This window comes from Oncorhynchus clarkii, chromosome 27 (genome assembly GCF_045791955.1).
Source record: "Oncorhynchus clarkii lewisi isolate Uvic-CL-2024 chromosome 27, UVic_Ocla_1.0, whole genome shotgun sequence".
Classification (NCBI taxonomy): Eukaryota; Metazoa; Chordata; class Actinopteri; order Salmoniformes; family Salmonidae; genus Oncorhynchus; species Oncorhynchus clarkii.
The window spans coordinates 40969159-40996826 of record NC_092173.1 but is presented as its reverse complement, the minus strand read 5'-3'; the positions used below and the strand labels follow the sequence as shown (position 1 = coordinate 40996826).

The 27668-nt window shown below is 43.1% G+C and overlaps 1 protein-coding gene across 1 annotated transcript; it reads left to right on the top strand.

Moving 5' to 3' along the window:
* LOC139385862 (arylacetamide deacetylase-like) lies at positions 1 to 23908 on the top strand. The gene is made up of 6 exons (XM_071131135.1): positions 1 to 101; positions 358 to 432; positions 11767 to 11995; positions 17885 to 17954; positions 21632 to 21803; positions 22153 to 23908. Exons 1-6 carry the CDS (start codon positions 36 to 38, stop codon positions 22771 to 22773), a joined length of 1233 nt encoding a protein of 410 aa, XP_070987236.1. The 5' UTR covers positions 1 to 35; the 3' UTR covers positions 22774 to 23908.
* Positions 23909 to 27668: the final 3760 nt, after the last annotated feature.

The following is a 27668-nucleotide window of genomic DNA, read 5'->3' as shown; positions in this document are numbered from 1 at the left end:
CCCACAGGCGCGCGTTAACACATTGTTCTATTTCCATGGGTGTGAAGGACAGGGAATCATACGACACAACCGCCTGCTGCGCGCAGGCAGTGATAGTCACGGTGAAAAGCTATGATCATGCTCGCTTTTAATGATCAGATAACTCTTGCACGTGCTTTCATATCTGGCTGTCTCAGTTCCAAAATTAATACAAGATTACGCTTTGCTCAGACTTAAGTGACTTGATCATAAACAAAACTGACATAGTTTCTTTCTGCACCCTGCCATCAATAGTTGCGGACTCCTCGTAAAATGCAGTTGAAAGGCATATTTTTACTCCTGTCCTTAGGAGCGTTCACCTCTTATTATGTTTACCAGCCCATTCCAGACAAGATAGAGGAGAGATGGAAACTCATGTTGACCGACTGTTTCTTCAGAAGTCTCAGCCACCTGGTAAGAATAATGCAAGAATGGATTTTACAATGAGCTAGAATATTAGTTTTTGATTCAGAAAATATTTGATGCAGACTTATGCTGTTGTTGTGTTTTAAATATTGTTGTGAAGTTACTATTATAGACGGTTCGTACTCAAAACTGCGCATCTCGGGTGTGCGAGGGATTCATGCCTAAATATATATTTATTGGCATAATTACATGTATGGTTTTAAGATGTTATTTTTTGACTAGAATGACGTGGTTATTGGCCAATCCTTTGGCACGGTAAATATACTTGGTAAATAGCCTAGTAGGCTATAGCCTAGAAATGGATTCCGCTGAGATCGATGTGTACATGCAGACATGCTGAATGACAGTTACAGCAGATTATGTCAAACGGTAATCCAGGTATTGTAGTCTTGCTCACCTGTTCTAATTATAGACCCTATTAAGAAAAGCGATGGTGTATTTATGAACGGAAGACCACCAGACTGTTTATACCCCAGCATTCATGACACCAGAGGTGTTTATCGATTTAGATATTATATAATTCAACATCATATTTATTATTTCAGATGATAAAATATAAAAAATGTGTTAAACCAGGCTAAATTCCTTCTTACTAGAATTATTAATTATTATTGTTCATTGTAATTGCTCAATGTCCCCATTGTAACTGCTTATAAAGCAGACAATATTTCACTCAGTCCAAGTTAAGTGAGAGAAGTGAAACAAATTTATTTTGATCATGGGGGTCAAGGGGTGAACTTCCCATGGTATTCAGTCACCTATTGTTATTCAATTTTGACAACTGAATTATCCACGGTCATGCCTGTCTCTGTCCAAGAGCAAGGACCATGCCTTTTCTGGTGCATATTTGTCCGGTGCATGGCACGCATATAAATACAGTACCAACAGGCAGTGACGGATTTAGGTATAGGCGACATGGGCAGCCACCCAGGGCGGCATCTTGCCGGGGACAGCATGGGCCACCCAGGGCGGCATCTTGCCGGGGACAGCATGGGGCACCCAGGGCGGCATCTTGCCGGGGACAGCATGGGGCACCCAGGGCGGCATCTTGCCGGGGACAGCATGGGACACCCAGGGCGGCATCTTGCCGGGGACAGCATGGGGCACCCAGGGCGGCATCTTGCCGGGGACAGCATGGGGCGCCCGCACAAAAAAAAACATCGGAATGGTGATATTTATGTGATCGGTTCTCTATCACTTATTTGCACGTCAGGTCAATGATATCATGTCACCGTGTGGGATTGTGGGTCAATTAACCTTGTCGGAGTGGGCGTCGTGATTCCAGTTTGTGAGCTAGGCAGGCTACTGCCTGGGAAGGTCTCCCGGAACTCAGAAGTATGAGATGGGGATGGGCGCGGGGGTAGGTTGACCTTGGGCCTCCCCACTGGAAGCCCGAGGTAGGGGGAGTGGGGGGAATCTATCAAATAGCGCACCTCTAACTTTGTACAGTACAAATGCAATTAGTCAAATCAGTCACACTACAAAATGCTACCAAATGAACCACAATTCATTCATAATACTGTGAATACATAGTTTCACAGACATATTGTTGCATTTTTTTCTGGTTTGTGCGAAATGGTTAAGAATAGTATAAAACCAGTCTGCAGACCAACAAGGTGAACTGGTTTAGTCTTGACTCTTGGTTGACAGTATTGGGGGATGGGTAATGTATTGATGCTGGAAAACCAAATCAACACATTTGTTTCTATTTGTCTTTGTTACTTCTTTTTGATATTTATATTTATATAGTTTAAAATGTTATGATCATTTATTTCTGTTGTTCCAAATGTCTGAATAAAAATGACAGTTTAAAAAAAAAAAAAATAATAATTTAATTTATTTATTTTTTTGGTGGAGGGGGCGCTGGAGGGGGGGCGTTTGCCCAGGGAACCATACAAGCTAGAACCGCCACTGCCAACAGGGAACATTGATTGAATGGATTTATGAGGAAAAGTAGTGTAAAAACTCAGAAAAGGCCAACGTCATTTTAAATCATCTATCCAGGTTTACTGGGACCTGGTTGCACGGATAGACACACAAGACCCTTTCTCCTCCTATACAAGCTTACAGCAGAATAGGTCAGCTCTGAGACACCCTCTGGCTAGAAAGGTACAACATTATGCTAGACACAAACCCTTATACATAAGGAGGTAACACAACACTTTAAGATCAGTGGATTTAGGGGCGATATCATTCTACTTCTGGAGAGCACAGGGAGTGGATGAGGAGATCTCAGTAGTCAGCTGATTGGCCCCAGTCAACCCCTGGCCATTTTTCTATTGGTATTGGAATCATAAAGGATCCTATAAGACAAAACCATAAAGGATATAATCTCATAGAGTCCAATGGGACTGGTTCCAAAATCTGGATTCTAATTGTAATCAAATTCGATTTTTGTTTTGGAATCCTATAGGTTCCTATCAGATGTCAATAGTTTTTTTTCTCCTATAGGATTTCTATTAACGTTGTCAATGGGAATCGTATAGATATTTACATTATATTCTAAAGGATTTATCTTCTAAACTTGGCTATACATTATAGTTAAATTGGCTGCTTAAAATATGAAGAACCCACCCTCCAAACCTCTTAGACAATTATTTATGAAGGTGAAACTTGAACTATAATAACATCATAAGCAACCAATATTGTACTGCCACCCTTGCCACTTGTGATGGTGACCATATTAGTGGGGAACCGCCGGCAATGTCCCCTCTACCATCCCCCCAAGGTCCAGAGTGGAGGCAGGTGGGGAGGGAGACGGGGTGTTACAATCCTGGAAGGGAGGAAGGGAGTGGGGGACGGATGGGGAGGAGGCAGGTAGGGCGGGAGATGGGATGGTACAACCCTGGGTATGAAGGAGTCAAGGTAACATTCTCTGTTCCTCTCCCTACATAAAGAGAGTCAAGGTAACATTCTCTGTTCCTCTCCCTACATAAAGAGAGTCAAGGTAACATTCTCTGTTCATCTCCCTACATAAAGAGAGTCAAGGTAACATTCTCTGTTCCTCTCCCTACATAAAGAGAGTCAAGATAACATTCTCTGGTCCTCTCCCTACATAAAGAGAGTCAAGGTAACATTCTCTGTTCCTCTCCCTACATAAAGAGAGTCAAGGTAACATTATCTGTTCCTCTCCCTACATAAAGAGAGTCAAGGTAACATTCTCTGTTCCTCTCCCTACATAAAGAGAGTCAAGGTAACATTCTCTGTTCCTCTCCCTACATAAAGAGAGTCAAGGTAACATTCTCTGTTCCTCTCCCTACATAAAGAGAGTCAAGGTAACATTCTCTGTTCCTCTCCCTACATAAAGAGAGTCAAGGTAACATTCTCTGTTCCTCTCCCTACACAAAGAGAGTCAAGTTAACATTCTCTGGTCCTCTCCCTACACAAAGAGAGTCAAGTTAACATTCTCTGTTCCTCTCCCTACATAAAGAGAGTCAAGGTAACATTCTCTGTTCCTCTCCCTACACAAAGAGAGTCAAGTTAACATTCTCTGGTCCTCTCCCTATTCATCCCCCCTCCATTTGTTTTCTACACTGCTGCTACTCACTGTCTATTATCTATGCATAGTCACTAAGGCCCTACCTACATGTACAAATGACCTCTAACCTGTACCCCCGCACACTGACTTGGTACCGGTACCCCCTGTATATAGCCTCGTTATTGTTATTTTTTACTTTAGTTTATTTGGTAAATATTTTCTTAACTCTTCTTGAACTGCACTGTTGGTTAAGGGCTTGTAAGTAAGCATTTCACGGTAAGGTCTACGCTTGTTGTATTCAGCATTTCACGGTAAGGTCTACGCTTGTTGTATTTTAGCGCATGTGACAAATACAGTTTGATTTTATTATCCTAACATAAAGATGGTAAAGAGGACATTCTCTTGTTTTGTATGCATAGTTTACATTACATTTGTATGCATAGTTTACATTAAATAAATGTCTATATCTTTGTTTTACCGTACCTAAAAACATATTTAGTTATAGGCAATGTAAAGATGCTGTGCATTCAAAATATTGTGTTATTTTAATATTGATTCCGTTGAGGTTGATGTGTACATGCAGACATGCTGAATGACAGTTACAGCAGATTATGTCAAACGGTAATCCAGGTATTGTAATCCTGCTGATCTGTTCTAATTATAGACCCTATTAAGAAAATCGATGCTGTATTTATGAACGGAAGACCACCAAATTAGACGACTGTTTATCCGCCAGCATGACACCAGAGATGTTTTAGTTATGTAGACACAATTTACAGTGATACATTTAACACTTTCTGACGTGACCATCTCAAATCGTGTTTAAAAAAATAACACTTTTCATAGTGTTGATAAACTAACCCCCAAGAGTGTTGGGTCCCTAACGCCGTAAATTCCAACTTAAATGAACACTTTAGAGTTGATGCAATTCCACTTCCTCATACCACTGTGTTAGGGTAAAACTAGGATGTTGAAGTACGAGGTTGTCAACAAAAAAAGCTATGTATTTAAAAAAAAAAAAAAAAAAATTATGATAAAACGTTCACTTAGGCAGGCAGTAACTTAGTGAAGGCTACAGGACTGAAAGCCATTGAATGTAAAAATTATGTCTCTGTCACTATCAAACACAGCCGTGGGCGGTACTGGCACCTCGGAAAATGGTGGTACTGGCACCTCGGAAAATGGTGGTACTGGCACCTCGGAAAATGGTGGTACTGGCACCTCGGAAAATGGTGGTACTGGCACCTCGGAAAATGGTGGTACTGGCACCCTTTTAAATACATATGCTAATAAGGCTTTACACGCTACGGTGTTAAACAATACCCCTGAAAAACAAATTACTGTAACACCACAGGTGTTAATTCCCTAACACTGAAATCTGCAAGTCTGCAAGTCACAATGTTCCCTCTGGTGGACAGCTGGGGGCCTCTGGTAGTCATATGCTGGCTTGCAAAGTGTTATGTAATTCCTATTGGAATCCAGCCAGAGATAGGATAGCCAACAATTTCAACTTTTAATCAACCCCAACTGCAGTTAGAGTGACTGCCAAGGTAGGGAAGGTTAATAAATGAAACGTCTTACCCATCTAAACTGGAACAATCATTTCATTAACGTGTGGAAAAAGTCCAACCATTTGCAGATAGGATCAGTTTAGAAAAATGTATACTATTTATCATTGTGTAGTATAATATCAATGAATCGATGTGCATGCAGAAACCTATATATTAAAACCAACTGTTGTAAAAAGCAACCTGAAACAAAAGATACTAGAGAAATATGTTACTGAGGCCTCTCCGATGTCTTTTTCACTCTGAGTTAACGGGAAATTAATTCAACACAGTCGAGTAACAACAACACCAGTCAGTGGTGATTCCACTGTGATTCAAATAACACTTCATTTATTCACCGCAGTTGGTGTAAATTACTATCCAATTGGTGTTAATCCAACTAGACTCAACACTCGGATATGACACTGGTGTTAATCCAACTAGACTCAACACCTGGATATGACACTGGTGTTAATCCAACTAGACTCAACACTCAGATATGACACTGGTGTGAACCACACTAGACTCAACACTCAGATATGAAACCGGTGTGAACCCCACTAGACTCAACACTCAGATATGACACTGGTGTTAATCCAACTAGACTCAACACTCAGATATGACACTGGTGTTAATCCAACTAGACTCAACACTCGGATATGACACTGGTGTGAACCACACTAGACTCAACACTCAGATATGACACTGGTGTGAACCCCACTAGACTCAACACTCAGATATGACACTGGTGTTAATCCAACTAGACTCAACACTCAGATATGACACTGGTGTTAATCCAACTAGACTCAACACTCAGATATGACACTGGTGAGAACCACACTAGACTCAACACTCAGATATGACACTGGTGTGAACCCCACTAGACTCAACACTCAGATATGACACTGGTGTTAATCCAACTAGACTCAACACTCAGATATGACACTGGTGTTAATCCAACTAGACTCAACACTCAGATATGACACTGGTGAGAACCACACTAGACTCAACACTCAGATATGACACTGGTGTGAACCCCACTAGACTCAACACTCAGATATGACACTGGTGTGAACCCCACTAGACTCAACACCTGGATATGACACTGGTGTTAATCCAACTAGACTCAACACTCAGATATGACACTGGTGTGAACCACACTAGACTCAACACTCAGATATGAAACCGGTGTGAACCCCACTAGACTCAACACTCAGATATGACACTGGTGTTAATCCAACTAGACTCAACACTCGGATATGACACTGGTGTGAACCACACTAGACTCAACACTCAGATATGACACTGGTGTGAACCCCACTAGACTCAACACTCAGATATGACACTGGTGTTAATCCAACTAGACTCAACACTCAGATATGACACTGGTGTTAATCCAACTAGACTCAACACTCAGATATGACACTGGTGAGAACCACACTAGACTCAACACTCAGATATGACACTGGTGTGAACCCCACTAGACTCAACACTCAGATATGACACTGGTGTGAACCCCACTAGACTCAACACTCGGATATGACACTGGTGTTAATCCAACTAGACTCAACACTCAGATATGACACTGGTGTGAACCACACTAGACTCAACACTCAGATATGAAACCGGTGTGAACCCCACTAGACTCAACACTCAGATATGACACTGGTGTTAATCCAACTAGACTCAACACTCAGATATGACACTGGTGTTAATCCAACTAGACTCAACACTCAGATATGACACTGGTGTGAACCCCACTAGACTCAACACTCAGATATAACACTCATAATACTTTTTACCTCAACACTGAGATTTTAACACCCGCAAATTTGCTTAAGGAGGAGAAAGTATCTCTACCTGACAATACATTATCTAAGTGACTGATCGGTGATATTCAGCAGTCAGAAATGCCTTATTTACATTGAAGAACAACAAAAATAGTGGTTTTGTCAGACGGCAGACAGCAGCTTTATAGAGATCAGATGATGACTTGGAATGAAAAATAAAGTAATCAAATAAAACAAATTTAATTTACACAAGACTGATATATTGAATTAAAGTAAAGTAATGATGGTTAATAAGTGATCAGCAGTAATCGTCAGTCACTACCTGTAACGCTCGTCTGTGGTGGAAGAAGGTGAGGACCAATGCGCAGCGTGGTAAGTGTTCATATTTTTAATAACGTAATGAACACTGAACAAAAAAAAATAAAATGACAAACGAACAGTTCTGTATTGTGCTGAAAAAAACACAGAACAGAAAATAAGGCTACCTAAGTATGATTCTCAATCAGAGACAACCAACGACACCTGCCTCTGATTGAGAACCATACCAGGCCAAACACAAAAACACCACATAGAAAAAGGAACGTAGACAACCCACCCAACTCACGCCCTGTCTGACCATACTAAAACAAAGACATAACAAAATAACTAAGGTCAGAACGTGACACTACCATCATGGTACTTGTATTAATTGGTTTATTCTATTCAACATAATAATAATAATAATTTAATTTAATAATGGAACTGAAACGGGCCCGACCTCAAAAAGCATAAATTGTCAACGTTTCTTCCAAAATCAACCCAATCAACGTTCTCTGTTGATATTTATATGGGTGCCATTCACCGGCCAAAAGGTTTCAGAAAAGGCTTGACCTTTTGCGAGACAGGCATGACCGTGGGTAATGAAGATTTAATACAAATCGCTGACTGAATACCTGAGGAAGTTTACCCCATGGTACACATGATAAAACATGTATTTAGGTTCATTCAACCAGGACAGAGTGAAATATTGTCTGCTTTATAATCGATTTATACTGTATAATAATTTGGAGATAATATTTTTGTTGATTTTTCTAGACTGGACAACATTTTTATCTGGACCCAGTTCAATGGGGATATTGAGCATTAAATAATTATAATAATGATTAATCATTCTAGTTGCAAGCTTACAGCAGAATAGGTCAGCTCTGAGACATCCTCTGGCTAGAAAGTTACAACGTTATGCTAGACACGGAGCTAGCAGCTTACCCTCCCCAAACCCTTATACATAAGGAGGTAACACAACACTTTAAGATCAGTGGATTTAGGGGTGATATAATTCTACTTCTGGAGAGCACAGGGAGTGGATGAGGAGATCTCAGTAGTCAGCTGATTGGCCCCAGTCAACTCCTTGCCCAGCCCTGAGCCCAGTTGAATAACACAGCTTAACTGTTTCTCTTAAGGTTTAACCTTAAGTAATAATTATCCCTTACCTAAGAGAATACAGTAGTTTAAAGACATTTTATGAAACTGGGTCCTTAGCCTCCCCACCACAGCATGTGATGACTGGGCCTCTGGTGGACAGCTGGGGCTTTTGTTGGACAGCTGGGGCCTCTGTTGGACAACTGGGACGCTCTGGTGGACAGATGGGGCGCTCTGGTGGATAGCTGGGGCCCTCTGGTAGACAGCTGAGGCCCCCTGGTGGACAGCTGGGGCCCTCTACTGTAGATTCCCTCTGGTGGACAGCTGGGGGCCTCTGGTAGACAGCTGAGGCCCTCTGGTGGACAGCTGGGGCCGTCTACTGTAGATTCCCTCTGGTGGACAGCTGGGACACTGTACTGTAGATTATCTCTGGTGGACAACTGGGGCCCTCTACTGTAGATTATCTCTGGTGGACAGCTGAGGCCCTCTACTGTAGATTCCCTCTGGTGGACAGCTAGAACCCTCTACTGTAGATTCTCTCTGGTGGACAGCTAGAACCCTCTACTGTAGATTCTCTCTGGTGGACAGCTGGGACCCTCTACTGTAGATTCTCTCTGGTGGACAGCTGGGTTCCTCTACTGTAGATTCTCTCTGGTGGACAGCTGGGGCCCTCTACTGTAGATTCTCCCTGGTGGACAGCTGGGGCCCTCTAGTGTAGATTCTCTCTGGTGGACAGCTGGAACCCTCTAGTGTAGATTCTCTCTGGTGGACAGCTGGGGCCCTCTACTGTAGATTCTCTCTGGTGGACAGCTGGGACCCTCTACTGTAGATTCTTTCTGGTGGACAGCTGGGGCCCTCTACTGTAGATTCTCTCTGGTGGACAGCTGGGGCCCTCTACTGTAGATTCTTTCTGGTGGACAGCTGGAACCCTCTACTGTAGATTCTCTCTGGTGGACAGCTGGGGCCCTCTACTGTAGATTCTCTCTGGTGGACAGCTGGAACCCTCTAGTGTAGATTCTCTCTGGTGGACAGCTGGAACCCTCTACTGTAAATTCTCTCTGGTGGACAGCTGGAACCCTCTACTGTAGATTCTCTCTGGTGGACAGCTGGGGCCCTCTTCTGTAGATTCTCTCTGGTGGACAGCTGGAACACTCTACTGTAGATTCTCCCTGGTGGACAGCTGGGACCCTCTACTGTAGATTCTCTCTGGTGGACAGCTGGGACCCTCTACTATAAATTCTCTCTGGTGGACAGCTGGGACCCTCTACTGTAGATTCTCTCTGCTGGACAGCTGGGACCCTCTACTGTAGATTCTCTCTGGTGGACAGTTGGAACCCTCTACTGTAGATTCTCTCTGGTGGACAGCTGGAACCCTCTACTGTAGATTCTCTCTGGTGGACAGCTGGGGCCCTCTACTGTAGATTCTCTCTGGTGGACAGCTGGAACCCTCTAGTGTAGATTCTCTCTGGTGGACAGCTGGAACCCTCTACTGTAAATTCTCTCTGGTGGACAGCTGGAACCCTCTACTGTAGATTATCTCTGGTGGTCAGCTGGGGACCTCTTCTGTAGATTCTCTCTGGTGGACAGCTGGAACCCTCTACTGTAGATTCTCTCTGGTGGACAGCTGGGACCATCTACTGTAGATTCTCCTTGGTGGACAGCTGGGACCCTCTACTGTAGATTCTCTCTGGTGGACAGCTGGGACCCTCTACTGTAGATTCTCTCTGGTGGACAGCTGGAACCCTCTACAGTAGATTCTCTCTGGTGGACAGCTGGAACCCTCTACTGTAGATTCTCTCTGGTGGACAGCTGGGACCATCTACTGTAGATTGTCTCTGGTAGACAGCTGGAACCCTCTACAGTATATTCTCTCTGGTGGACAGCTGGGACCCTCTACTGTAGATTCTCTCTGGTGGACAGCTGGGACCATCTACTGTAGATTGTCTCTGGTAGACAGCTGGGACCCTCTACTGTAGATTCTCTCTGGTGGACAGCTGGAACTCTCTACTGTAGATTCTCTCTGGTGGACAGCTGGGACCCTCTACTGTAGATTCTCTCTGGTGGACAGCTGGGACCCTCTACTGTAGATTCTCTCTGGTGGACAGCTGGGACCCTCTACTGTAGATTCTCTCTGGTAGACAGTTGGGACCCTCTACTGTACACTCTCTCGTGGACAGCTGGGACCCTCTACTGTAGATTCTCTCTTGTGGACAGCTGGGACCCTCTACTGTAGATTCTCTCTGGTGGACAGCTGGGACCCTCTACTGTAGATTCTCTCTGGTGGACAGCTGGGACCATCTACTGTAGATTGTCTCTGGTAGACAGCTGGAACCCTCTACAGTAGATTCTCTCTGGTGGACAGCTGGGACCCTCTACTGTAGATTCTCTCTGGTGGACAGCTGGGACCATCTACTGTAGATTGTCTCTGGTAGACAGCTGGGACCCTCTACTGTAGATTCTCTCTGGTGGACAGCTGGAACTCTCTACTGTAGATTCTCTCTGGTGTTCAGCTGGGACCCTCTACTGTAGATTCTCTCTGGTGGACAGCTGGGACCCTCTACTGTAGATTCTCTCTGGTGGACAGCTGGGACCCTCTACTGTAGATTCTCTCTGGTAGACAGTTGGGACCCTCTACTGTAGATTCTCTCTGGTGGACAGCTGGAACCCTCTACTGTAGATTCTCTCTGGTGGACAGCTGGGACCCTCTACTGTAGATTCTCTCTGGTGGACAGCTGGGACCCTCTACTGTAGATTCTCTCTGGTGGACAGTTGGGACCCTCTACTGTAGATTCTCTCTGAAGCTCACATGACTCAGGGGAAAGCCCTTTAATCCCCTGCTTGTTCCTCTCCTGTTTAGATTGTATCGTTACGTAATGATCATCTGATTCCCTCATATTTCAAACAGACTCATTTTTCTTTATTTTTATCGACCCATATCCCTCTTTCTCGCTCTCCCTCTGTTTTTGTCCACCCTCACAACATCCCTCATAACTGTATGCCATTTTCTTTCTCTCTATCCCTGCATTTCTCTCTACCTCTCTGCTCCAACATGCCTCTTCATCTCTCTCTACCTCTCTGCTCCAACATGCCTCTTCATCTCTCTCTGCAGGCAGACTTCAGTGAGCTGCTGGGGTTGAAGGACTACATGGGGGTGATGATGTTCATCACGTTCGCTGAGCGGGTGGTGCCCGTGTCAGACCAACGTGTGCACGTCACAGAGGAGCTGTTTGATGGGGTGGAGGTGGTGGTGTACCAGCCCAAACTGCAGGGCGGCGACACTGAGCTGAGGAGAGCAGTCATATACCTGCATGGAGGAGGATGGTGCTTGGGCAGCGCCAGTGAGTAGCAGTTAGGTGCTTGGTAATTAATCCATCTACCAAGCAAGCAATTAGTCAAGGCGTATACAGTATATTTATCCATCCATCCACTGATCCATTCACCCACATTCATCCATCCACTCATTGCTGTGTGTGATTATTTGATCCACCTCTACGCAGATGACACCATTCTGTATACTTCTGGCCCTTCTTTGGACACTGTGTTAACAAACCTACAAACGAGCTTCAATGCCATACAACACTCCTTCCGTGGCCTCCAACTGCTTTTAAATGCTAGTAAAACGAAATGCATGCTCTTCAACCAATCACTGCCCTCACCCGCTCACCTGCCCGCCTAGCATCACTACTCTGGACGGTTCTGACTTAGAATATGTGGACAACTACAAACACCTAGGTGTCTGGTTAGACTATAAACTCTCCTTCCAGACTCACATTAAGCCTCCTTCACTCATGCTGCCAAATACCCTCATAAAGCTGACTATCCTACCGATCCTTGACCTCGGCAATGTAATTTACAAAATAGCCTCCAACACTCTACTCAGCAAATTGGATTCAGTCTATCACAGTGCCATCTGTTTTGTCACCAAAGCCCCATATACTACCCACCACTGCGACCTGTATGCTCTCGTTGGCTGGTCCTCGCTACATATTCGTCCACAAACCCACTGGCTCCAGGTCATCTATAAGTCTTTGCTAGGTAAAGCTCCGCCTTATCTCAGCTCACTGGTCACCGTAGCAACACCCACCCGTAGCACGTGCTCCAGCAGATATACTGTATTTCACTGGTCATCCCCAAAGCCATCACCTACTTTGGCCGCCTTTCCTTCCAGTCCGAAATGAAATGAAAAAGTCACTGAAGTTGGAGACTTATCTCCCTCACTAACTTTAAGCATCAGCTGTCAGAGCAGCTTACCAATCGCTGCAGCTGTACATAGCCCATCTGTAAATAGCCCATCCAACCATCTATCTCATCCCCATATTTGTATTTTTTCTGCTCTTTTGCAAACCAGTATTTATACTTACACATCCTCATCTGCACATCTATCACTCCAGTGTCCATTTGCTAAATTGTAATTACTTCGCCACTATGGCCTATTTATTGCCTTACCTCCTTACTTCATTTGCACACACTGTAAACAGATTTTTCTATTGTGTTATTGACTGAATGTTTGTTTATCCCATGTGTAACTCTGTTGTTTTTGTCGCACTGCTTTGCTTTATCTTGGCCAGGTTGCAGTTGTAAATGAGAACTTGTTCTCAACAGGCTTACCTGGTTAAATAAAGGTGTTCTCACCTGGCCTACCTGGTTAAATAAAGGTGTTCTCACCTGGCCTACCTGGTTAAATAAAGGTGTTCTCACCTGGCCTACCTGGTTAAATAAAGGTGTTCTCACCTGGCCTACCTGGTTAAATAAAGGTGTTCTCACCTGGCCTACCTGGTTAAATTAAAGTGAACTAAAAAATAAATAAAACAACTAATCCATCCATGCATCCACCCGTCCACAATGGAATGTGGGAGAGGTTCAGTGGGCTGAATGTCAGCTGGGAATCCAGACAAGAAATAACCAGAGGCCCAAGCGACATGGAGGAGGGGCTATAGGGTACATGCAAATTAAAGCTACAATATGTCACTTTTTGGGCGACCTGACTGAATTCAGATAGAAATGTAAGTTATAGATCTGTCACTCTTATTGAAAGCAAGTCTAAGAAGTGGTAAATCTGTCTTATGTGCTCTATTAGCACCACGCCGGTAGCCATGGAGTGCATTGAAAGGCGGGTCATGGCTCACATCAACACCATCATCCCGGAAACCCTAGACTCACTCCAATTCGCATACCGCCCCCAACAGATCCACAGATGACGCAATCTCAATCGCACTCCACACTGGAATTTACCACCTGGACAAAAGGAACACCTACAGTATGTGAGAACGGTGTTCATTGACTACAGCTCAGTGTTCAACACCATAGTGTCCTCAAAGCTCACGGGCCGCCCCCAGGTGGTGAATGTAGGCATCAACACATCTGCTAAGCTGATCCTCAACACGGGGGCCCCTAAGGGGTGCGTTCTTAGTCCCCTCCTGTATTCCCTGTTCACCCACGACTGCGTGGCCAAGCACGACTCCAACACCATCAATAAGTTTGCTGACGACACAACAGTGGTAGGCCTGATCACCGACAACGATGAGACAGCCTATAGGGAGGAGGTCAGAGACATGGCAGTGTGGGGCCAGGACAACAACCTCTCACTCAAAGTGAGCAAGGCAAACTAGGTGATCGTGGACTACAGGAAAAGGAGGGCCGAACAGGCCCCCATTCACATCGACAGGGCTGTAGTGGAGCGGGTCGAGAGATTTAAGTTCCTTGGTGTCCACATCACCAACAAACTATCATGATCCAAACACACCAAGACAGTCATGAAGAGGGCATGACAACACCTTTTTCCCCTCAGGAGACTGAAAATATTTGGCATGGGTTCCATGATCCTCAAAGAGTTTTACAGCTGCACAATCGGGAGCATCCTGATCGGTTGCATCCCCGCCTGGTATGGCAACTGCAAGGCATCTGACCATAAGGCGCTACAGAGGGTACTGCATACGGCCCAGTACATCACTAGGGACAAGCTTCCTGACATCCAGGACCTTTATACTAGGCGGTGTCAGAGGAAGGCCCCAAAATGTGTAGAAGACTCCAGTTACCCAAGTCAAAGACTGTTCTCTCTGCTGCCACACGGCAAGGAGTACCGGGGTGCCAAGTCTCCAAAAAGCTCCTTAACAGCTTCAACCACCAAGCCATAAAATTGCTGAACAATTAATCACATGGCCACCAGAACTATTTGCATTGACCTCCCCCCCACCCATTTGTTTTGTACTCTGCTGCTACTTGATGTTTATTATCTGTGCATAGTCACTTCACCCCTGCATACATGTACAAATTACCTCGACTAACCAACCGGTGCCCCAGCACATTGACTCGGTACCGGTACCCCCTGTATATAGCCTCCACATTGACTCTGTACCGGTACCCCCTGTATATAGTCTCCACATTGACTCTGTACCGTAATACCCTGTATATAGCCTCCACATTGACTCTGTACAGTTACCCCCTGTATATAGCCTCCACACTGACTCGGTACCGGTACCCCCTGTATATAGCCTCCACATTGACTCTGTACCGTAATACCCTGTATATAGCCTCCACATTGACTCTGTACCGGTACCCCTTGTATATAGCCTCCACACTGACTCGGTACCGGTACCCCCTGTATATAGCCTCCACATTGACTCGGTACCGGTACCCCCTGTATATAGCCTCCACATTGACTCTGTACCGTAATACCCTGTATATAGCCTCCACACTGACTCGGTACCGGTAACCCCTGTATATAGCCTCCACATTGACTCTGTACCGGTACCCCCTGTATATAGCCTCCACACTCACTCGGTACAGGTACCCCCTGTATATAGTCTCCACACTGACTCTGTACCGTAATACCCTGTATATAGCCTCCACATTGACTCTGTACCATAATACCCTGTATATAGCCTCCACATTGACTCTGTACCGTAATACCCTGTATATAGCCTCCACATTGACTCTGTACCGTAATAAGCCTCGTTATTGTTATTTTATTGTGTTTTTTTATTTGTTATTTTTTTACTTTAGTTTATTTAGTAAATATTTCTTGAACTGCATTGGGCTTTAAATAAGCATTTCACTGCAATTATTTTTATTCGACACGTGACAAATATGATTTGATTATTTGCTTCTCCGTCTTAAGTTTCGTTTTTGTATCTTTTACTTTCAGTTTTCTACACAAGTATCAAAATGCTGAAATACAATAATTTTACTTACAATACCAGTCAAGGGGTTTTTCTATATTTTTACTATTTTCTACATTGTAGATTAAAACCTCTCTGATCTCCCCATCCCGGATCCGGTATCAGGAATACAGACTCAAGCTCATTACCATAACGCAACGTTAACTATTCATGAAAATCGCAAATGAAATGAAATAAATATGCCATCTCTCAAGCTTAGCCTTTTGTAAACAACACTGTCATCTCAGATTTTCAAAATATGCTTCTCAACCATAGGAAAACAATAATTTGTGTAAAAGTAGCTAGCTAGCGTAGCATTTAGCGTTAGCATTAGCGTTAGCATCCAGCACGCAACATTTCAACAAAAACATAAAAGCCTTCAAATAAAATAATTTACCTTTGAAGAACTTCTGATGTTTTCAATGAGGATACTCTCAGTTAGATTCAGTCCTCAAAACGCGAACTTTTTTCCAAATTAACTCCATAATATCGACTGAAAACATGGGAAACGTTGTTTAGAATCAATCCTCAAGGTGTTTTTCACATATCTCTTCATTGATATATCGTTCTTGGACGCATGGTTTCTCCCCTCAATCAAATGGAAAAGTACAAGCAGCTGGCAATTGCGCACCGAATTCCACGCAGGACACCAGGCGGACACTTGGAAAATGTAGTCTCTTATGGTCAATCTTCCAATGATATGCCTACAAATACGTCACAATTCTGCTAAGACCTTGGGGGAACGACAGAAAGTGTAGGCTCATTCCTTGCGCAATCACAGCCATATAAGGAGACAATGGAAAACAGAGCTTCAGAAATTCTGCTAGTTTCCTGGTTGACGCATCATCTTGGTTTTGCCTGTAGAATGAGTTCTGGGGCACTTACAGACAATATCTTTGCAGATTCTGAAACTTCAGAGTGTTTTCTTTCAAAAACTGTCAAGAATATGCATAGTCGAGCATCTTTTCGTGACAAAATATCGCGCTTAAAACGGGAACGTTTTTTATCCAAAAATGAAATAGCGCCCCTAGAGATCCAATTAATAGTGTAGACATCAAACTATGAAATTACACATATGAAATAATATAGTAATCAAAAAAATGTTAAACTAATCAAAATATATTTTATATTTGAGATTCTTCAAATACCCACCCTTTGCCTTGATGATAGCTTTGTACACTCTTGGCATTCTCTCAACCAGCCTCACCTGGAATGCCTTTTCAACAGTCTTGAAGGAGTTCCCACATATGCTGAGCACTTGTTGGCTGCTTTTCCATCACTCTGTAGTCCAACTCATCCCAAACCATCCGAATTGAGTTGAGGTCGGGTGATTGTGGAAGCCAGGTCATCTGATGCAGCACTTCATCACTCTCCTTCTTGGTCAAATAGCCCTTACACAGCCTGGAGGTGTGTTGGGTCATTGTCCTGTTGAAAACAAATGATAGTCCCACTAAAAGCGCAAACCAGGTGGGATCATGCACACAGTATATGAGTTATAACACTATTTCACAGTGGAATAGATGGTACAATGATTCTCTACACTTTACTTGCTTGTTTTGTCACATAAACGGAAATGAGGCAAACTATTCACATTTTAGCAACCAGGAAATGGCAAAGCGATTTCTGCATAGTGCATCTTTAAACACTGTTTCAAATGAAATATTTTTGCGGACATTACTGTAGTATTTACTACAATGTTTTTTTGCAGATATTATTTACTATAGCATTCTACACTATACTACAGTTTACTGTTGAATTCATATACACGCTGTTCACCCTCCACCTCTCCTGAGGAACATACACTCTGCTCAAGCTGTTCAACACAGAGACCGTGGTATCCCCCTGGTAACCAAAAGCAATTATTTGACATGCGACAAGTGTCATGTTGTGCCTGCAATCTGCTGTGTGTGTGTCTGTGTGACTTGTCATGACTACAAGCCTATTGAGCATGAGATGCGCAAGATACTGCTCAAGATACTATTGAGTACTTTGTAGCTATGTTGACGATGTAAGATGCTATTAGATCATATTGTCTCTGATGGCTCTCTCTTCTCTCTCCTCTCTGTGTAGGAATGGGACCGTACGACCTCCTAGCTAGGCAGATGGTCATTGATCTTAACTCTGTGGTCGTGTCTGTAGAGTGAGTATATATTTGATGTACTGTATATCTGACATACGTCTGGTATCAGTGTGTTATACTGTATATTTTGTCTAACAGGTTTCTGTGAAAGGACAGTTGGACAAAAGATGAACGTCTGGTTGTTTACATTTTGTAAAAGTGTGAAAAGGCAGTTCTCTTTTTATTTGGAACACATATAGTGCCTCCAGAAAGCGTTCGTACTCCATGATGTATTACGTTGTTGTTGTGTTAGAGCCTGAATTCAAAATGCATTTATTTTCTCGCCCATCTACACACAATACCTCATAATGACAAAGTGAAAACATGTTTTTATACATATTTGCAAATTCATTGAACATGAAATAGAGAAATATATAATTTTACACAAGTATTCCCATCCCGAGTCCATACTTTCTAGAAGCATTCTTCAGGCTCTGTCAAGTTGATTGTTGATCATTGCTAGACAGCCATTTTCAAGTCTTACCATAGGCCACTCAAGAACATTCAATGTCATCTTGGTAACCAACTCCAGTGTATATTTGGCCTTGTGTTTTAGGTTAATGTCCTGCTGGAAGGTGAATTTGTCTCCCAGTTGTCCTTTGGAAAGCAGACTGAACCAGGTTTTCCTCAAGGATTATGCCTGTGCTTATAGCTGTATTACGTTTATCTTTATCCCAAACAATACAACTGAATGTATTCAACTGAAATGTGTCTTTTGCATTTAAGCCAACCCCTCTGAATCAGAGAGGTGTTGGGGGCTGCCATAATCGGTTAGCTGCCTTGTTCAGGGGCAGAATGACATATTTTTACCTTGTCAGCCCGGGGATTAGATCCAGCAACCTTTCGATTACTGGCCCAATGCTCTAACCACTGAAGAGTAGTACTCAGTGATGTGTTGGATTTGGCCCAAAACATTACGTTTTGTACAAGCATTTCACTACCCCACAAGCATTTCTGTACATCTGCAATAACATCTGCTAAATATGTGTATGTGACCAATACAATTTGATTTGATGAAATTAAATTTGATCTGCTTTGTATTCAGGACAAAAGTGTATTTATTTGCAACACTTTTGGCAGTATTACTTAAGTGCCTTGAATGCATGTTTTGGAATATTTTGTATTCTGTACAGTCTTCCTTATTTTCACTCTGTCAATTAGGTTAGTATTGTGGAGTAACTACAATGTTTTTGCACCATCCTCAGTTTTCTCATATCACAACCATTAAACTCTGTAACTGTTTTAAAATCACCATTGGCCTGAGCGGTTTCCTTCCTCTCCGGCAACTGAGTTAGGAAGGATGCCTGTATCTTTGTAGTGTCTGGGTGTATTGACAAACCATCCAAAGCCTAATTAATAACTTCACCATCCTCAAATGGATATTCAGCATCTGCTTTTTATTTTATTTACACAATCAGTACCCTTTTTTGTGAAGCATTTTAAAGCTTCCCTGGTCGTTGTGGTTGATTCTGTGCTTGAAATTCACTACTTGATTGAGGGACCTTACGATTTTCTGTATGAGTGGGGTACAGTCAATAAAACATCATGTTAACCAGTATTATTGAACACAGAATGAGTCCATGCAACTTATTTAGGATTGCTATAACAAATAGGTTAAATACGTATTAATTCAAGACATTTCAGCTTTAAATGATTTGATTACTTTCTATTCTGTACTTTACTGCAGCCTTTGTGTCACGTACGTGAGGAGAGACGGACCACGGCGCAGCGGATGTTGAGTTCCACATATTTATTATGAAACTTAGCAAAACAATAAATCATATAAACTAACACAATGAAACGTGACGACGTGGTGCACATGCACAAAACACAAAATAATATCCCACAAATGCAGGTGGAGAAGCAACCTACCTAAATATGATCCCCAATCAGAGGCAACGTTAAACAGCTGCCTCTCATTGGGAACCATATCAGCACCCACATAGAAATATCTATACTAGATCACCCCCTAGTCACGCCCTGACCTACTACACCATAGAGAACTAAGGGCTCTCCATGGTAAGGGCGTGACACTTTGATATTTTTTGTAGATCATTGATACAACATACATACAACATATCAATTTAATTAATTTTAAATTCAGGCTGTAACACAACAAACGTGGAAAACGTAAAGGGGTGAAGGCCCTGTAAATGCACTCATGCAAAAATATATTTTATTACTGTCTCACCAGGCTTTTATTACTGTCTCACCAGGCTTTTGTTACTGTCTCACCAGGCTTTTATTACTGTCTCACCAGGCTTTTATTACTGTCTCACCTCACCAGGCTTTTATTATTGTCTCACCAGGCTTTTATTACTGTCTCACCAGGCTTTTATTACTGTCTCACCAGGCTTTTATTACTGTCTCACCAGGCTTTTATTACTGTCTCACCAGGCTTTTATTACTGTCTCACCTGGCTTTTATTACTGTCTCACCAGGCTTTTATTACTGTCTCACCAGGCTTTTATTACTGTCTCACCAGGCTTTTATTACTGTCTCACCAGGCTTTTATTACTGTCTCACCAGGCTTTTATTACTGTCTCACCAGGCTTTTATTACTGTCTCACCTGGCTTTTATTACTGTCTCACCAGGCTTTTATTACTGTCTCACCAGGCTTTTATTACTGTCTCACCAGGCTTTTATTACTGTCTCACCAGGCTTTTATTACTGTCTCACCAGGCTTTTATTTCTGTCTCACCAGGCTTTTTCTGTCAAATCAACGTCTTCACCCACAGTAGCAGCACTGTCACATCTTTATTTCTCCATCTCGCTCTCATCTACCCCCTATTTCTCTTTCATAACCTTTTCCTATCCCCTTTTATCTTTTTCAAGCACCTCTCTCTCACTCTCTCGCTCTCTCGCTTTCTCAAAATGAGAGAGAAGAAGCACTTTGTACACCACATTACATCTGTGATTCCCTCTGTGAGAGTATGACTGCGTGTGTGTAGGGGTACTGTATGTGTGCAAACTGCAAGCCAAATTCCTGCCAACAATATGTCGATGTTCCAATGCTAAAATGTGTTCGGCTCCAAACTGTTTTCATATATTTCTTTGATAACGTTAATGGGCTGAGTCATATGACTGTATTATACAGTATCATTATATGACTTACCTTTCATCTCTAAACCAGCTAATGAAAACAATGCTCTTGTATCAGCTAGCCTTTGGTCCCTGATTAGATAGATCCCATAAAGTACACTGATCATACCGGATTAGGATGTTTTGCATTAGTGATGTCAACACAACACGACAGGTTAGAAGTCCTGTAGTGAAGTTAACACCTGGGCCGTAACCAGTGAGTCAGAGCTGCTTTACAGCTATACTAGTAGTTTGTATAGAGATTAGTCAATATGTCCTTATTGTTGAGTTTGAATAGAAAATAGTCAATATGTCCTTATTGTTGTTGTTTGTATAGAGATTAGTCAGTATGTCCTTATTGTTGAGTTTGTATAGAGATTAGTCAATATGTCCTTATTGTTGAGTTTGCATAGAGATTAGTCACTATGTCCTTATTCTTCCACCCCCAGTTGGCTTAGGTACATATTGACTTCCATAGTGTACATGACATTAATAGATTTGCATATTGTTATCATTTAACTGTAGCTACCTCAGCTGGTACAGACACTAGTTCGCAGTTGAGAGGACCTGAATTCTAGCTGAGTTGACCTCTGACCCCTCCCTTGTGTCCACCCAGGTACCGCCTGGCCCCAGAGCACCACTTCCCTGTCCCATATGAGGATGTGTACCGGGTGGTGAAGCACTTCCTCCAGAGGGTGGTTCTGGCCCAGTACACTGTAGACCCAGGACGTATCGCTGTGTCCGGGGACAGCGCCGGGGGAAACCTGGCTGCTGCCGTGTCCCAGCAGGTTAGCTCTTAGTATGTGTGTGTGTGTGTGTGTGTGTGTGTGTGTGTCCCAGCAGGTTAGCTGTTAGTGTGTGTGTGTGTGTTAGCGGCAGTATTATCTATCCACTGTTGTTTTAATTAGCTGAGATTAGGAGGAGCAGTCCAAGACTGCAGTACAGTACAGAACAGTAAGTCTTAAGGTCCTGTGTGTGTGTGTGTGTGTGTGTGTGTGTGTGTGTGTGTGTGTGTGTGTGTGTGTGTGTGTGTGTGTGTGTGTGTGTGTGTGTGTGTGTGTGTGTGTGTGTGTGTGTGTGTCTGTGTGTGTGTGTCTGTGTGTGTGTGTCTGTGTGTGTGTGTGTGTGTCTCTACAGCTGCAGCAGGATCCAGAACAGCAGTTGCAGCTGAAGGTCCAGGCCCTGCTCTACCCTGTGCTGCAGGCTCTGGATCTCAATACCCCGTCCTACCAGCAGAACCAGAACATGCCTATCCTGCCCCGTACCCTAATGGTGCGCTTCTGGAGCGAGTACTTCACCAGCGACAAGACCTTCTTCAGGGCTATGATGACCAACACTCACAACAGCCCAGAGTCCGCTGCTCTGCTCAAATTCGTCAACTGGAGTGCCTTCCTGCCAGAGTCCTACCGGGGCAAGTATAACTACAGCGCTCCGGTCGTGGCGTTGTCGGCTGGAGGGGCAGGGTCGGACGGGCCATCGCGCTCCATCGCTGACCCCCGGGCCTCGCCCCTTCTGGTCCCAGACGCTGCTTTACGCTCGCTACCCAAGGCCTACGTTCTGACGTGTGAGTACGACGTGCTGCGGGACGACGGGGTTATGTACGCAGCGCGCCTGCGCCGCGCCGGTGTGGAGGTGACGCACGAACACTACGCCAGTGGTTTCCACGGCGCCCTCATGTTCACGGTGTGGCCAACCGACTTCCTGATTGGACGCACGATGACGGAAAACTTCATCAAATGGCTGCAGCATAACTTGTAGAAAACTGAAGAAAAGATACGATCGTTCAATGTTCCTTCCTGTTTCCCCTAGCAACTCAATAGCCGTTGTTTAGGTGCTGCTTAGATTTTTGTCTGTTTGGTTGTTTATTCAGTGACAGACAGTGTTTTTGTTTATGCTTGCAAACTGAGGTATTTTTCTCTCTATGGCACTGTGTCCCAACAACAATACCAGATACCAGTCAAAAACAGGTTTGTCTGGATTTTCTCATCACCAAGGCAACCAATGAGGAAGAACATGAGGCTAAGCAACTGATACCAGATACAAGACATTTGATGAAGCCAAGTGTTTCTCCATTTGATTTCTGACACATCCATCTGATACTGCAGCTGATTCTCATCACGTTTCAAAGTGTTTAAGGTTAAGTTTTGTCATTAACTTCCTGGTGGCGTGATGCTTGCAACACCCAGGTTGTGTGTTTGATTACTATGGGGGACCAGTATGAAAATGTATGTGTTCATTACTTCATTACTGTTTATTACTTACTGTAAGTTGCTCTGGATAAAAGCATCTGCTAAAATAATAGAACATATAACATGACATTTTTTTTTTTACATCTTAAGGTTAGGTCGTTGACTCCTAAGGTTTAGGATAGGCTTAAAATGAAAATCTCAAAAACAACTATCTATCACTGGATTCAAAGTTGCAACCTTTGGAATCAGAGGCAGATGCTTGTGCCCATCTGCAGTCCCTGTCCACAACACTCGAGCAAAACTGAAACCTACTCGAAGGTAACAGTGCTCAATGTTGGCCCTAGTGGCCAGTGTCCGGTTTCCTCGAATACTGACTTGTAGTATCACTTGTTATTTAGTTGTGTAAAGTACTTCAGTAAAAATGCTCTAAAGTACTATCTAAGTAGTTTTTTTTCTCAACTTTTACTTTTACTTCACTACATTCCAAAGGAAAATAATGTACTTTTTACTGCATACCTTTTCCCTGACACCCAAAAGTACTCATTACATTTTGAATGATTAGCAAGACAGGAAAATGGTCCATATTCACGCACTTATCAAGAGAACATCCCTGGTCATCCCTACTGCTTCTGATCTGGTGGACTCACTTAAACACAAATACTTTGTTTGTAAATTATGTCTGAGTATTGGATTGGTCCCCTGGCTATCCATAAATAAATAAAATTACAAGAAAATTGTGTTGTTTTCTTTGCATAATAAAATTGTGAAAAAGTACTTGAGAAAAAGTCTAAAAGCATTTGATTTTAAATATGCTTAAGTATAAAACGTAAATGTATTGCTAAAATGTACTTAAGTATCAAAATAAAAAGTATAAATCATTTTAGGAAATTTAAATGATTTATACTTTTACTTTTGATACTTAAGTACATTTTTGCAATAGATTTACGTTTTATACTTAAGTATATTTAAAACCAAATACTTTTAGACTTTTTCTCAAGTAGTACTATACTATTTTACTTTCACTTTTAATTAAGTCATTTTCTAGTAAGGTATCTTTACTTTTACTCATACTTTAAGTATGAGATTTGGGTACTTTTTCTCCACTGCTGTTATTGAGGACCAGTAAAGACTACTTGTGTTCTTCAGTTTAGTTCTCATCCCATACAGGCGCTGTAGGCCCAGTCATCATGTGTGGTGTACTGAGCCTCTTCACGTGTCTCCCCACCCACCCAACCTCTCTCTCTCTTTCTCTTTCTTTCTTTCTCTCTTTCTCTCTCTCTCTCTCTTTCTCTCTTTCTCTCTCTCTCGCTCTCTTTCTTTCTTTCTCTCTTTTTTTCTTTCTCTCTCTCTTTCTCTCTGTCTAACTGGGTCTTAATCCACCTGCCTTGTGACATGGAAGGCCCAACATGAGGAGGGGAGGGACAAAGGGTGAAACCCCTACAGTATGTCAGGTTTGGAGTGTTTCTAGTCTGAGCGTGTAGCTGTTATTTTCCGGCTTTGAGGTTTAACAGAGCTGCAGTCAATTGAGTGCAGTTTAAAGTAGTAGCTTTGATCTTACTATAGAGCTAATGGTCTCCCTACCGGTCTCCCTATGTTTCCTTAGAAAGCCTCCCCAGCTCAGCTGACACCCCTCACCACCATTTGCATATTTGTTACAGAATAATGTTGTTGGGGGAAATATAGCTCAGTGTTCATTGTCATGGGATTAGCGTTTTTCTGAGAAAGTGTTTTGATGTCTTTGATGACTGATAATCTAATCTATTTCATTTTTGATTCAGTATTCTCCTTACAAATCCTTGTAAATATCATGGCTTGTTGTTTTTCATGTGAAATACAGAGAATTGAAGACATGCGTCATTTTGATATGTTTTCTCACAATAAAATGAACCCACATTTGACCGTCTGCTGCCCATTCTGTCCCAGATAATGACTGTCTGGATAATGTGTGTGTGTGTGTGTGTGTGTGTGCGCGCGCGTGCGTGCGTGTGTGTGTGTGTAACAATGATTTGTCACATCAATCCTGAAAGATTGAGAGAGGGAAAGAGATAGTGAGATGAATAGAGGGAAAGAGAGAGATAGATGGAGAGAGAGATATTGCTTCTGAGAAGTCATAGCTGCTTGACTGAAGCATTTCCTGTGGGATCAGTAGTTATGGGGTCAGGGAGAGGAGAGAGAGAGCTGGAGGGTGAAAAGGAGAGAGAGCAGGAGGGAGAGAAGGTAAGAGAGAGCAGGAGGGTGAGAAGTAGAGAGGGAGAGGAGGAGGGAGAGGAGAGAGCAGAAGGGAGAGGAGAGAGAGTGCTGGAGGGAGATAAGGAGAGAAAGCAGGAGGGAGAGAAGGAGAGAGTTGGAGAGAGAGAAGGAGAGAGGCGAGAGAGAAAAGTTGGAGGGAGGAGAGAGGAGAAAGAAAACAGGAGGGTGAGAAGTAGAGAGGGAGAGGAGAGCGAGAGAGGAGGAGGGAGAGGAGAGAGCAGAAGGGAGAGGAGAGAGAGAGAGCTGGAGGGAGATAAGGAGAGAAAGCAGGAGGGAGAGAAGGAGAGAGTTGGAGAGAGAGAAGGAGAGAGGCGAGAGAGAAAAGTTGGAGGGAGGGGAGAGGAGAGAGGAGAAAGAAAGCAGGAGGGAGAGAAGAAGAGAGGAGAAAGAGAAAGCAGAAGGGAGAGAAGGAGAGAGAGCAGAAGGGAGATAGCAGGAGGGCCAGAAGGAGAGAGAGTGTTTGTGTGTGTGTGCGTGTGCGTGAAAACCATAGTGATTTTTGATTAGAAGCCAAAAGAAAAACGGTCAAATAATGTGTCAATGTGGAACGCATTACCAAATTAAACACCTGTTGAGATTCATATTAACAGGCCAGAGAATCAAGGTGTTCCTATTTTCCTGTAAATCACAGCAAACCGCTCCAGACAACCAGCAGAGATGATGATTAATTACTCCATGCCCGTCATCTTTACGGAATGTCTCCTTCGACCTCCATTTTCACAGAAATGGGTCATCTCCCTAAGGGAACTTCCAGAAATGCACAGCCCAGCCTAGACCATGTCCTCCTGGGCATAGCATGGACTACTTTCTCTCTATCCTTGGAGAGGTAAAGGTTTCACAAAACAGAATTTGTCCACCTGGTTCTTTCCCCTGCTGACTATGACTACTAAAACACTTGGACCCGGCAGGCAGCGGCTCGGAATAAACTACTCCATTCAGTGGTAGGTGTGTGTGTGTGTGTGTATGTGTGTGTGTGTGTGTGTGTGTGTGTTGCACAAGTTCTTTGCCAGACATTTTCCTCTGTTTCTGCACATCAACAACAATCCCTTAAGAAAACTTGTTCCGAGATTGTTCCCATTTTATGGATGGTTAATGAAAGCAATGTGATTTGGAAAACACTTGATAAACTCCGGGATTTTCACAGAATGAATCATAGACAACCCTAAGCCAGTGTACTCACATACAGTACACACACACACACACACACACACACAAACAAACACACAGGCCAGTGTATTGATTTTTACAGAGAGGAGAAAGATGGCCTTTGTCTGGAAAAAAACTTGTCTGAGAAGGCTTTTGTCATGTGCAGTACACAATTATGCAGACAGTGCATTTTAATCACAGATAAAGACAGTAGGTTACTGAAGACAAACAATAGGGGTGAGGTTGGTCGGGGTGGTCACATGAAGTAACCGTCTAGCAGCCCAAACATTGTGCTGTTCGAATCACGTCATAGACAACTCTTGCATTTGAACAACTTAGCAACAACTTATTACGTTTGAACTACTTTGCTAGCTATAATCCTAACCTTAAAATCCTTTATCAACTTACTTAGTATGTTAGATATTATGTTAAATCAAATCAAAGTTTATTTGTCACCAAATACAACAGGTGAACCTTACAGTGACCTTACAGGCTCTAACCAACAGTGCGGAGAAAAAAAAGCATGTGTGTGTAGGTAAGTAAATAAATAAAACAACCTTAAAAAGACACTTGAAAAAAAGAGTAGCGAAGTGGTATGTACATGTAGCTATATACAGACACCTGTTAGTCCGGCTTATTGAGGTGGTATGTACATGTAGCTATATACAGACACCTGTTAGTCCGGCTTATTGAGGTAGTATGTACATGTAGCTATATACAGACACCTGTTAGTCCGGCTTATTGAGGTGGTATGTACATGTAGCTATATACAGACACCTGTTAGTCCGGCTTATTGAGGTAGTATGTACATGTAGCTATATACAGACACCTGTTAGTCCGGCTTATTGAGGTAGTATGTACATGTAGCTAGCTATATACAGACACCTGTTAGTCCGGCTTATTGAGGTGGTATGTACATGTAGCTATATACAGACACCTGTTAGTCCGGCTTATTGAGGTGGTATGTACATGTAGCTATATACAGACACCTGTTAGTCCGGCTGATTGAGGTAGTATGTACATGTAGCTATATACAGACACCTGTTAGTCCGGCTTATTGAGGTAGTA

Coding starts and splice junctions, on each gene's coding strand:
- LOC139385862 (XM_071131135.1), top strand. CDS start 36: ATGGGTGTGAAGGACAGGGAATCATACGACACAACCGCCTGCTGCGCG. Junction 433..11,766: donor TCAGAAGTCTCAGCCACCTG/GTAAGAATAATG, acceptor CTCTCTCTGCAG/GCAGACTTCAGTGAGCTGCT. Junction 17,955..21,631: donor TCTGTGGTCGTGTCTGTAGA/GTGAGTATATAT, acceptor GTGTCCACCCAG/GTACCGCCTGGCCCCAGAGC.